This window comes from Heloderma suspectum, chromosome 2 (genome assembly GCF_057233095.1).
Source record: "Heloderma suspectum isolate Gila_16-S chromosome 2, 16-S_ref, whole genome shotgun sequence".
Classification (NCBI taxonomy): domain Eukaryota; kingdom Metazoa; phylum Chordata; class Lepidosauria; order Squamata; family Helodermatidae; genus Heloderma; species Heloderma suspectum.
The window spans coordinates 234,177,060-234,190,826 of NC_139459.1; the positions used below are offsets into that span (position 1 = coordinate 234,177,060).

The window sequence follows — 13,767 nt, forward strand, 5'->3', positions numbered from 1 at the left end:
CAGACTGCTCCTGCTACTTTCCCTAAATCTGGAGTAAACTTTTCAAAAATCCATACATGATTGCTGATCATGCAGTTAAAGTAAGGTCTGGTTTGGCTTGCATTGGCAGCAGTAGTACTCATCCATGTGTGTTCCCAAGGGGGTGTCTCCACGGTTGATATGCTGCAAGCTGGCTCTGTTTCGAGGTCGTTTGGGGCACATGACGTCGTGGCCTTCCTGCAGCCACCCTGGAGCTTTTCATGGAAAAACTGGATTTCCTGAGACAACTTTATAAGTCCAATTATTTTCCTTAAGTTGGGTTCTCCATGGTCTAGTTGTTGTGTGCCCCAACACCTGCACTTACCTCAGGTATGCTAGCCCTGCCCAGGGGTGTGCCTTTCACCATGAAGGTGTTTCCTGTCCCTGTGTTTCCCAGCATAAACCAATTAGTGTCTACTCAGAAGCAACTTCCATTGTGGTCAATGAAGCTTGTCCCTTGAATGCGCACTTGAGAATTTACAGAGATCTCCCTCAATCGAAATAGCACATTTTAAAGCACTAATTCCCTAAAGGCTGTAAAGTACTATCTTGAAGCTGTGACTCTCCATTGTTTGGTTTATTGCTGTTCAGAAGTAACTAATTTGCACCTTCAGCCCTGCGCTGCATCGGGTTAGAAAGGGGGTTGGTTTCCTGTCCCTGTCTTTCCCAGCACAAACATATGTATGTCTACTCAGAAGTAACTCCCATTGTGGTTAATGAGGCTTGTTCCCGAAATGTGCACTCCAAAAGTTATTGAGATTCCCATGCATAGGAATAATGCATTTAGGAGCCTTAATGTCGAAGCTGTGTGTTTTTCAGAAGTAATTAATTCACAGCTTCGATCCTTTGCAGCTGTCAGGAATGAATCTGAGCGTGTGGAGATATCTAGCAGCTCAGACTCAGAATCGGAACAGCCAGAACAGGGGGAGGCTCCCTCCCTAATGAGCACAGATATGGCAAGGCCTTCTTCTCCAGACTTGGCACACAGATGGCTCAGCCTGAGGGCCCCCCCCTTCCTCTTCCCTGAGAACCCAGGTTTGGAGGAGGAGGAGGAGGAGGAGGAGAGTGAGGGGCATGACTTGAGGGATGCTAGGGTCCATCGCAGAGCAAAGTGGGAAAAGTTAGAAGTGGAACTCAAGATGCTCCACCAGGTTCACTATACATGATAGCCTATGTAGGAGAGAGCACCTGTAAGGGAGGGGCATCCCCCCTAAGCTAGTCTGGCCAAGAAGTTCTTGTTCAAACTGCCTGCAACTTCTCTAACTTCCACTTTGGCTCCTCTATTGATATTTGTAATTATGTGGAGTAGCTGTTCCCTCTGTAGCCTGAGAGTTTCCTAGAATTCGCATTTGTAAGGAACCTGGTTGTTAACTAATAAAGCAGTGAGCCTGAAGCTTGGTATCTTGGAGCACATTGATTGCGAAGGGGGAGGGTGAAGGAACATGACAGCAGCATTGGGAGCTTCAGTGGAAAGGAGAAAGGGGATTAGAAAAGGGGCTGGTTGGAGCCACGGTGCTTCAAGTACTCAGTGGGTTAACTCTCCTAAAGGCTGTGAAGAGCTATGTTGAAGCTGCTTTCTAAGCAGTAAGGGAGTAATTAATGTGACGCTTCAAAGCTTCATTTGTTCACAGCATTGAGAGCTTCAGGGGAGAAAGAAGGCTGCACCTGTGTTTCTTTAATTTTTGCTTTGGGGTAATTAATGCAGAACTTTGAAGCTTCGATCATTCACAGCTTTGTCAGCTGTAATGAAGGACGGGGAAGCCTCTTGCATTGGAGAGGGGGAAAGCCTCTCACATTGGTTGATCAGCTTCTTCCAGTCTGATGATGTTCACTCCAATCCCCCCACCCCACCCAGAAGTATGATCCTGTGAAGGGATTTAGAATGATGCGGTGCACTTGTTCGTAGGGCCCTGCACGAACCAAAGCTGGCTCCTTGAAAAATCCAGGTAAGCCACCATTGGCTTCTCCTTCCGTTGTCGTGGAGACACCCCCCAAGTCTGCTGACAATCTAGCATTGCTTTATGTTAAGTATAAACTCCCCATCTCCCAAATTCAAGAAGACATCAACTTTTAACAGGAATTCCATCCCAGCTGACTGTTTACAGTGTTACATAAGCCCAAACGATCATGCTGGATCCTTCTGATTGTTAAAAGTTCCAGGCATATTTTTTATTTTTTTACTAGCATGCATATGCCTACACTAAATAAATGCCCAAATACTACTATACTGATTTTTTCTAGACTTGTGCTGTTCCACATAGGTGTAAAGCAAGGGGGCAAAAACTCTTTTAGCCCAAGGGCCAAATTCCATTTTGAGGAAGCTCTTGGGGGCCATATTCCAGTGGTGGGCATGGCTGAAAGCAAAAGGGGGAGATCCAAAACCCCCAAAACTATCAGCATATTTTAGCTTAAGGCTCTGACTACCAGTAACTAAGCCTTAGGAGAGGTGGTTCAACCTTTTAGAATGAGGAAGAACTGCACAAAAGCTGAGAAACCACCAAACAAAAAAGAGGGTAGGGCTCGTGTAGGAGGATGTGGCTTTCTGGGGAACCCCACAGGGCTGGATTTGGCCCCTGGGCCTGAGGTTCTGCATCTCTGTCTTAAAGCTTGATGTCTTTCCACAATATACGATCAGTAACTATTACCGTTTATCTTATGTGACACTGGACATCTCTACACCTGCAATTTATCACACATTTATGATTGGCCACTCACAGAAGTTTGCAGGTCCATTACATGACATCGTAGTCCTCCAGTGATTTTCCTGTCATTTTCCCCTGACTATCCTGGTTATCCCCAAATGGAAAAAAAAAACAGTATTTTTTCAGCCTGCACAACAGGAGCACCATGGCCTGCCTGTGTTGTGCAAAACCCCCGCTTTGTTTGGGGTTGTTGGGGGCATGGTCATGGTGACGATGGTAGTGACATTGGGGTGGTGGGTGTGTCAGTATACTGAACCGCCAGCTAGCCACTACACTGTGTATAGATATCTTTCAGCTATTAAATCTGTTATTCTGTATACAGCCAGCAGGAAGGAATCTCCCTGAGCTCAAAAGGGATCAGCCACCAGACAAACCCTTTCAGTCCATACTTGTCTTCCATTTGTAACCCTCTTGTGTTTTCCCACTGCTTCTTCTGTCTTTCCTCCTACTACAAAAATACGTCAAGGAAGAATAGCTGCATAATGCCTTTTGACTGATAACACCAGGAGCCCTCCACCTGGAAGCACCCCATGACCCTGGGGAGATGTTGCTGGCCAGAGTAGACAATCCTGAGCTGGATCGATGGGCAAATAATCTGATGTGGTATACAGCAGTTTGCTATGTTCCATGCAGCACACACTTTCTCCATGCAAGATCCCTTGGATCCTCATGATCCTAAAAGGGACAGTATGGTTCAGGATCCTCCCAGTCATGATCGTTGCTTTCCTCAGTTTTATTTATTAGGGCAGTAGTTACTCCTTTCTGGGCTCGGAGTTATTCCTGAAATGTTGAAATCATGTATAGAAACCACCCAGTGCTGTTTCCCCTGGGACTATTGTTTCCTTTGTTTCTGATTCCTACCCACCATATAGTCTACACATTTTTTCTCTCCGTTCTGCAACTCCTCTCCACAGGCCTTGCCCTAGATCAGGTTAGGCTTAGGCTTCCGGCTTGTGGGATTTACTTTGTTTTTGTTTTTCTCTACAATCCAAAAGGTCCACCTGTAGGAGCCTTGTGCAAAATGGTAGCTTGGGGTGTATGGATGCAATATGTTAGCTGAGGGAGGAGCAGGGCCAATCACCTATTTGCTGCAGTATGTACTGGGATGAACTGCCTATATAAGTACAAATCTACATCTGAGTTATTACAGATCAGAGATTCTAACAACCTGATTTAGAAGAAGCTGCTTTGTTTTGCCAATAAATTCTTGCTGCTGTACTGCAAATCATCTAGAGATCTACCACTTGATCCTATCTAGACACCCCTGCTCTAGATGACCATACATCCAGAAGAGAAGAAATCCAGAGCAAGGCCGTTAGACCATCACCAAAATCTGTGACTACCCTGCATAGATCAATACCTGTTGTAATACTAGTTAATTTCACTGGATACCCTCTATCCAGTGAAATGCCAGGTCTGGCATTATATAAAACTGTAAGCCTCTGTTTCTTATTATAGATTCTAAATTATCTGTGGCACTTTTTAAACTTTAAACTTTAAATCTGTGGCACTTTTTAAAGTAGATCATCTTCAGCATTATTTTTTAAGATGAAAAGACCTAATCATTTGAGTTTATATAGAAGACAGGGAGAGTGAAGCAAAGGATCACCGTGTGAATTCCTCCATCACTTCCCCATTTCTTCTGTGCCTTTTTCAGATGAGGTGACCCAAATTGTACACAAAGGAAGTTTGTCTCCCTCCTCGAGAACCAAGGAGCCTTGTCATGAATGCACATGCCCACACATTCACCCATATGCCTCTGCTCTCTGACTCTAATCCCTTCCTAATTCACCCAGGCCTTAGTTGTTATTCATTTGAAAAGGAAAGCTAATGATCTGTTCATCTTAATAAACATTTTAATCGCTGCAAATGAAATCCACCCATCTTGTCTCCCACAGCTCTTTCCATCTCTGAGCCTGCACAAGGGAAAGACCATAGAGGACTGCATATATTCATTCTTTTTATCCTGGTCGCCATATCGTTTGTGATGTGGGCAAGTTTCCTCTATGTGGTCCTGGTGAAGTGTAAGTGATCCCCCTAACAAAACTAAGCCTGTTTACATGATGTTGTCAGGAACTGCAGGGGTTAGTATGGGGAGGAGCTATGGATCAGTAGAAGAGCACATGCTTTCCATGCTAAAGGTCCCAGGTTCAATTCACAGCTTCTACAGGTAGGGGCAGGAAAGACTCCTGCCTGAAACCCTGGAGAGCCACTGCTGCCAGTCAGTGTCGAAATATTGGGCTAGATGGACCCGGGGTCTGACTCAGTATAAGGCAGCTTCCTATGTAACCCATAACTGTGCACAGCTGCCCTGTATGGTGAGCTACCCTGGCTATAGGCTGGAACTCCTCCCTAGGATCTGAACCTCTTAGTTTTTTACCCTAGTACATCTTCTAGTACCTAATTCCTGGCTCCCACTTGACAGCTGCCTGTGACTCAGCTCTAGCAGCTATTTCCAAACCACTTAAAAAAAAAAAAAGATTTCTGGAAATGTTTCTTATTTTTTTCCAAATTAAAAAAAAGATCTGATATTTTCCACTGTCAAACACTCTGCCTTCCAAGCCTCCCTGAATCCATGCCAATGACTTGACATCTGCCTGTTTCCACTGAATCAGCTGCCAGTGCCATTAGAAAGGACTGGGGAACAAAGCACCTGCTTCTGCTGAAATCTATTCAGCATAGGCGTCAGGGCCATTAGATGATCTACAAGGAGACTGTGGTTCAAAGCAAGGTTTATGGTGACAGCACAACATAGAGTAGGAAAGCCAATTTTTTGGCCTAATTTCCCTTTTTCAGACTCGGCACTATCAGAGGAACTGCAGGCCCTTCACTTGAACTATTCGGAAATGCTCACGAGAGGTAGGTACTATGGCTCTTTAATACGTGCATTACTTTAATTATCTTGTGAAAGACACTGACTGGGTTATCACAGATGACATGATAACCCACAATGGGTTATCGTGTCATCTGTTGGGAATGTTTTAATCCACGATGGCTTATTTGGCCAAAATAACTCACTCTGATAAACCATGGTCTGCAATAGGGATAATTTAAGCCACCGTGGGTTATCATGTTGTCTGTGGGGCACTGTGGGTTATTTTGCTCGCCTACAGAGTCGTGTGACAAGAGGGGTTCAGATTACTGCCTTTGCTCTGTTTTTTTGCGGGAGTTCTTTGTGTAATGGAAACTCCCTGACAATTTGTTGGGATGGCGCAAAAAGTGAGCATGTATTTGCCCTACGCCACATTTTCCCCTATTCCACAGTTGCCTCTGCTCCTCTATAAAAAAATTTCCTTTGCACTTTTGCACATTTTTGCAATTGTGGTATTGGGAACACGTTAAAGCCTCTATGCCAGTAATGTCTATGGGGAGAAATGCACAATTCCACTTTAGCAAGAAAGCGCTATAGAGCTTTAGCGAATGAACAAAATAGCACTACAGCTCTGTATGAGGTTTGGCCCTGATCCTGCCAACCCTCAAGGTCTTATAGCCCCCCCACTTTTTGGTGCACATGTGATTTTTGCTCCTTTATGACTGATCACCCAGTATTTTGATGGTGTGTCAGGTGCCTCCTGACTAGGGGAGGCCCTTCTGGTGCACCCAGGATTTCTTTCCTTTGTGAGTCACAAAGGGGGTGGATGACTGATTACATACAGTAGCTTAAAGAGCTACTCACAGTACCTTGTGAGCCCATTTGTGTGGCAGGGCATCGTGGATTATTTAAAAAATAAGCTACTGTGAGTAGTTTATTAAGCCACTATGGCTTAAAGTGATGTCCGAAAGCAGCCACTGACTTGGATGAAGTTGGCAAAGATGGATGGGAATGATATCTGTTGGTGTTGGAAACCCTGATAGGCTTATAGAGCGAGATGAGAGGTTGTAGCCCAGGGTCCCTATATGCCCTATGGAGGCTTCCCTCCCAAGCCCCACCGTCTCTCCACAGGTAAAGGAATCCCAGCTGTTATCACATTTTCTCTCTGCAGAGAGAACTCTATGCCTCTCTCTCTGCACAGTGAAAGGCAAAATGAGTAAGGAAGGGCCAGGTGGTGTTAAGGGAGGGGCGTTGGGAACAGGCTCCCACCTCTGACATCATCCAGCTTATGTCCTTGGTTCTGGGGTGGGGGTGGGATCTGACCTCCAGACCAGTTACAATTCAACACCCCTGTTTTCGCCCTTTCTACAGACCTGATAGGCACCGGCGTAGGATGTGCCATGTACTACCATAGTGGATATATCCACTAATCTGAGTGTATGTGCATGTGTAAAACACTAGTTTCATCCATGTTGCGCACATGAAATGAAGTAGGGTGACAATGATGGTTGTGGCAATGTGTGGTAGGAAAAGCACATGGTCAAAAGCAAGTAGCATCTACAGTTGCTTTAAAGGAGTCTCGGAGTGAAGTACAGGACTCCATTATTTCCAGCACAGCAATATTACGCTACACTTATTGGCAGCCTGACATCATTGATTCCATCCTGTTGATTTTCTTCATTCCCAGATCTGATTCTTCATGAAATCATCCCCCCACCCCCCCACCCCGAGCACTTCAGGTTCAGGCAGTTTAAAGTTTTAGTGAGATGTGAATAAGAATCCATGGTGCTCAGTGCTTCACTCTGGCATCATGACTGACAATCTGAACCCTTTTGCACTATTGAATCATTAGTATTAGTATTAGTATTAGCATGCAATGGCAGCCTAAGGGCACCAGCTCACCGTTGTTTGTGGGCATTTTTAATTGTCTTTAAATGAAAAAGGACTTGGATTATGTACAAGCAACACTTAGCTTTTTTGCCTAGCACAACTCCTAGGCTCCCACTTAACAGCTGCCTATGGCTCAGCTCTAATAGCTATTCTGGGGCTGTTCACACAACATGCTAACCCACACTCAGTGGTTGAGTGTGGGTTATTGTTCCACCATGGGTTGTTTGTTGAACTGTGGGTTAGTGTGTTGAAAACATCTATTTCTGCTTCATTGACTATGCTAAAGCCTTTGATTGTGTGGATCACATCAAACTATGGCAAATTCTTAAAGAGATGGGAGTACCAGACCACCTCACCTGTCTCCTGAGAAACCTGTACGAGGGTCAAGAAGCAACAGTAAGAACCGGACATGGAACAACCGATTGGTTCAAAACTGGGAAAGGAGTCTGACAAGGCTGTATATTGTTGCCCTGCTTATTTAACTTATATGCAGAGTACATCATGAGAAACGTCGGGTTGGATGAATCGCAGGTCGGAATTAAGATTGCCTGGAGAATCCTCAACAACCTCAGATACGCAGACGATACCACCCTAATGGCAGAAAGCGAAGAGGATCTAAAGAGCCTCTTGTTGAGGGTGAAAGTGGAGAGTGCAAAAGCTGGTTTGAAACTCAGCATTAAAAAAAGAAGATCATGGCATCTGGCCCCATCACTTCCTGGCATATAGAAGGGGAAGAAATGGAAGCAGTGACAGATTTTATTTTCTTGGGCTCCAAGTTCACCGCAGATGGTGACTGTAGCCATGAAATTAAAAGACGCTTGCTCCTGGGGAGGAAAGCTATGGCAAACCTAGACAGCATAGTAAGAAGCAGAGACATCACCTTGCCGACAAAGGTTTGTATAATCAAAGCTATGGTTTTCCCAGTAGCAACGTATGGCTGTGAGAGCTGGACTATAAGGAAGGCTGAGCACCAAAGAATCGATGCTTTCAAACTGTGGTGCTGGAGAAGACTCTTACGAGTCCCCTGGACTGCAAGGAGGTCAAATTAGTCACTCCTAAAGGAAACCAACCCTGACTGCTCATTGGAAGGACAGATACTGAAGCTGAAGCTCAAATATTTTGGCCACCTAATGCGAAGAGAAAACTCCCTGGAAAAGACCCTGATGCTGGGAAAGATTGAAGGCAAAAGGAGAAGGGGACAGCAGAGGATGAGATAGCTAGATAGCATCACCGATGCAATGAATATGAACTTGAGCACACCCTGGGAGAGAGCGGAGGACAGGAAGGCCTGGCGTGTTATGGTCCGTGGGGTCACGAAGAGTTGGACACGACTGAACGACTGAACAACAACAACTGAACCCAAGACATTTTCCTCAGGATGGCTTGTTAACTATGCAGTGTGGCTTGCTAACCACCCTGAGCAAACCATGGGTTGTCATGGTGGCTTATCTGAGAAAAATAAGGCACACGACATGGTTAACAAGCCACCAGGAAGAAAATGTTCAGGGTTCAGACAACACACTAACCCACAGTTCAATAAACAAGTTCAACAACAGTTCAACAACAATCCACACTCAACCACTGAGTGCTGGTTAGCATGTTGTGTGAACCCAGTCACAGCGTTCCAAGCCTCCCTGAATCCATGCCAATGACTTGACATCTGCCTGTTTCCACTGAATCAGCTGCCAGTGTCATTAGAAGGGACTAGGGAACAAAGCACCTGCTTCTGCTGAAATTTATTCAGCATACGGGTCACGGCCATTAGATGATCTACAAGGAGACTGGTTCAAAGCAAAGTTTATTTTGACAGCACAACATAGAGTAGGAAAGCCAATTTTTTTGTCCTAATTTTCCTTCTTCAGACTTGGCACTATCAGATGAACTGCAGACCCTTCACTTGAACTACTCGGAAATGCTCCAGAGAGGTAGGTATTATGGTTCTTTAATATGTGCATGACTTTAATTCTCTTGTGAAAGGCACTGACTGGGTTATCACAGATGACATGATAACCCACAATGGGTTAAATAAGCCACAATGGCTGAAGTTGGCAAGGAGGGATGGGAGTGCTATCTGTTGGTGCTGGAAACTCTGATAAAGGCTTATAGAGCAACATGAGAGGTTTTAGCCCAAGGTCCTCATGTGCCCTATGGTGGTTTCCCTCCCAAGCCCCACTGCCTCTCCACAGGTAAAGGAATCCCAGCTGTTATCTCCCTTTCTCTGTGCAGAGAGAACTCCATGGGCAGTTTCGGACATCGCTTTAAGCCATGGTGGCTGAATAAGCTACTCAAAGTAGTTTATTCTTTAATAGTCCATGATGTCCTGCCACATGAGTGGGCTCATAAGCAACTGTGAGTAGTTTATTAAGCTACTGTGCATAATCTGAGTCATTCCCCGCACCCTGTCTCACTGCAGTCCTCCCACCCGAGCAGTCACGCTGTTTCACCCATTGACAACATCGCATCAGCCTGTTTTAACCTTTCACAATATCCCAATGGGAGGGGAGAGGTCTGGGGTGAAGTACACAGGCTTAATCCAGTGCTTCCAGCATCACCCTGACAAGGGGGGTGGGGGTGGCTCTAAAGTGCTGGAAGTTTGCAGGATCAGGACCAAACTTCATACACAGCCTCCCCTAGTCAGGAGGCACCTGATGCATCATCAAAACCCTGTGTGATTACTCACAAAGGAGTGAAAACTTGGGGTGCAGCAAAAAGGTGGCGCAAATAAACCCTTGGAGGTTTGTAGGAATGGGACAAAATCTCACACACAGATGCCTCTCGGAGGGAAGCACCCTCAAACCCTACAACCTTTTTTTTACCCATTCCTTGTGTTTCCCCCAGTGGCAGTAGCATGCTTTGGAGTGCTGTAGTGCTCTTTCACTAAAGCGCTATAGCACTTTTTCGCTAAAGCGTAATTGTGCAATTCTTCCCATAGGCATTGCTGGCACAGAGGCTTTAACGTGTTCCCAACTGTGCATTTCCCCCCATGGACAGTACTGAAATAGCCTGTGTAAGTTATTTCCTTTAGAGAGAACGCCTGTGAGAAGCAGAGTGGCAGCGATCTGAACCACTCTTGCAGCACAGCTCTGTAGGCGGACAGAATAATCCACAGTGACCGCCAGATGACATAACCGCCAGTAACCCATACTGCAGACCATGGGTTATTTTGGCCAAATAAGCCATCACAAATTTAAAAATTCCTGACAGACGACACGATAACCCACAATGAGTTAAATGAACCACCATGGTTTATTTAAACCATCGTTGAGTTATTGTGTCATCTGAATCCAGTCCATGCCCCTCTCTCTGCACAGAGAAAGGCAAAATGAGTGAGGCAGGGCCAGCTAACATTAGGGGAGGGGCACTGGGAGCGGGGTTCCACCTCTGACATCATCCAGCTGTTTTCTTTGGTTCAGGGGTGGGACCTCCAGACCAGTTACAGCTCAACACCCCTGTTTTCGCCCTTTCTACAGAGCTGATAAGCACTGGCGTAGGATGTGGCATGTACTAACATTGCAGATATATCCACTAATCTGAGTGTATGTGCATGTGTAAAATACTAGTTTCATCCATGATTTGCACATGAAATGAAGTAGAGTGACAATGATGGTTGTGGTAAAGTGTGGTAGGAAAAGAGCACATGGTCAAAAGCAAGCAGCATCTACAGTCACTTTAAATGAGTCAAATACAGGACTCCATTATTTCCAGCATAGCAAAATTACGCTATACTTCTTGGGAGCCTGGCTATCCTATCAAGGCCAATTTTCTCCATTCTCTGATCTGATCCTTCATGAAGTCATTTTCCCCCCACAATAGAATTTCAGGTTCAGGCAATTTAAAGTTTTAGTGAGATGTGAATAAGAATCCACGGTGCTCAGTGCTTCACTCTGGCATCACAACTGACAATCTGAACCCTTCTGCACTGTTGAAACATCATTATCATCCTGCAATGACAGCCTAAGGGCATCAGCTCACTGTTGTTTGTGGCCATTTTGAACCGTCTTTCAGTGAAGAAGGACTTGGATTATGTTCGAGAAACACAAAAGATTAGCGAAAGAACCGTCAGCAGAAGCTTCAGTGAACTTGAGGCCATCACAGGTGAGACACCACTGGGAAGGTTTTATATACGGATTATTTTTCTTCTGGTTTGGTCACCCTGGGGTAGAAAACAAGAAAAATCCAATACAGGGTCAGAAACAGGCTGAGCCATTAGGAGGGCAGGAAAAGCAGGCATGATTCCTTTCTACAAATGCCTTTCCTGCCTGGAGGCCTACCCTGAACAGGGTAATATCAAAGAGGGGGAGAGAGCGAATTCTTCCCAGATCTTGCTCTGCACAGCTGCAGCCCAGCACGCAGTTATGCTTTGGCTTTCCTTTCATCAATCCAGAAGAGGGAGAAAGGAAGGTGGCAGGGTGGAAGGGTCCTTGAGAGTGGGATGACACGGGCTGGCTGGCAACCAGAGATGAAGGGTAGGAACAGGAAGTAAACCCACAAATATTGTCTTCCTCATCAATCAGGCATACCCTGCCTGGTGCCCTCCAGATGTTTTGAGCTTCAACTCCCATCAGTCCTGTTGTGTCTTTTCTACCTTCTTTGGCTAGAAAGACAGAGCAGTAGGGGAAGTTCTGCTGCTTGCTTTATTGCAATTTCTGGAAGAACTGTGAACACAAAATGGGGCTGGCCTGAATCTGTTTGCAGGCAGCCTTAAATAATCAAAATGAGAACAATAGATCACAGGCACACTCAATCAACTACAGTCACAACAACATTGACTCAATGCACTACAAGTCCCAGCCAGCTTGGCCAGTGGTCAGGAATGCTGGGAGTTGTAGCCCAAAACATCTGGAGGGAACCAGATTGGGAAAGGCTGTCATAGCTCAAATGTTATCAATAAGGTCACAATTTAGACTGATGAACACACCCTTGTGAATGAATGAGTGGAAATCATTGGGGCTTCTTGGAATTAATGAAGCAGGTAAACAGCCCTGACAAATGGCCGTCCAGCCTTTTTTGAAAATTACCTCAACAGGAAGTTCCTCAGCCTTCTCCATGGCAACTCAGCCTATTGTCTAACTGTTCACCAGAAGTTATTAAGAGGGAATCCTTAAACATATGGAAGTGATACACTTTAAGCTTGCTTGCATTTTTGTTCTGTTGGTTTTTATTCAGTGCTAGGTTCATCTGTTTGGCAAAGAAGACTTTGCACATCAGAACGCAACTGAATTTCCAAACTGAGAGTGATATGCCGCACCAATGTCAGGCTTTTTAGTAGTAGTTCTGATAATTAACCTGCTCTGTATTGTTACTGACTGCTTATTTTCCACTCAGGATTTTATGGTAACCAAGGCACCTATAGAAAAACCAACAGAGCTTATGGAGATAAAATCTGAACCTGGGAGGGACTGTGCCCGATGCTTGGGGAGGTGTAGCCAGTCACAGTCCCTCTTGGCAAGCATTGGTATTTGGCTGCGTTGCCATGTCAGGATGTCCTGTCCCTGGTTGCCAGAATGGAGTGCGATTGGCTTGGGCGCAGGATGTCATGAGGAAGCCCGGAACAGGGAACACTTTGTTCCGGTCTGTCTCCAGGATGTTTAAGAAACAGGGCCCCAGAAGAAGGAGGCCTCAGTGTTCAACATGCCTTAGAAGTCAAAACTGAACTCAGAAATAAATGTAAATTCACTGCAGTGTTTAGGAAGGCAGGCGATGTATATGCTCATCACACTGAGAAAGTTAATTGCCAGATGCCTCTGTGTGCTCTGAAGTCTCCAAATTAGGTACAATGTTAATACAGTGATGGACCTCCTTTGCTTTGCAGCAACCATCTGTCAAACTATCTCAATTGATCATTCATGCCCTGCCAACTGGAAGCTTGAAGGGAAACACTGCTATTACTTTTCAACGGAGAAGAAAAACTGGACTAATGCTCTGTGGTACTGCATTAATGAAAAGGCTCATTTAGTCAGTGTTTGGTCTGATGACGAAGAGGTAAGTGCCCTTATATCATGACGTAGCATTAGCATAATTCCCAGTGAGGCATTTATCTTTAGCATGGTTGCTGCCGCCACGCTTGCTGCTTGCATCTCCACCGTCTCTTCAAGCAGTAGAAAAATGATGTGTTAAGTAAAAAAGATTTTAAAGGAGTGTGTTTTTGAGTGGTGTTTTTGCACCAGAAGGGTAGAATATCAGTGTTTTAATTGTTTTTTTTAAGCCACCATTGCTTTTCCTGGTTTTTTTCCTCTCCCCACAAGAAAATTATCAAAAATGCCTTGCAGCCTGCAAACAGTCTTGTGAAAGTGGGAAGGCGTTTTCAGCTCAGCACTTTATAATATATTGTCTTTAGCATTCAAA

At 45.1% G+C, this 13,767-nt stretch overlaps 1 protein-coding gene across 2 annotated transcripts in view; it reads left to right on the forward strand.

Moving 5' to 3' along the window:
• Positions 1-13,767, forward strand: part of LOC146354267 (uncharacterized) — a 58,458-nt gene that overhangs the window by 27,851 nt on the left and 16,840 nt on the right. For both annotated transcript variants that reach the window (XM_084838531.1, XM_084838532.1), the window contains 5 exons: positions 4,619-4,744; positions 5,517-5,579; positions 9,285-9,347; positions 11,428-11,517; positions 13,235-13,404. In XM_084838531.1, coding sequence (XP_084694657.1) covers positions 4,619-4,744; positions 5,517-5,579; positions 9,285-9,347; positions 11,428-11,517; positions 13,235-13,404 — 512 coding nt within the window. The remainder of the gene's footprint in view (positions 1-4,618; positions 4,745-5,516; positions 5,580-9,284; positions 9,348-11,427; positions 11,518-13,234; positions 13,405-13,767) is intronic.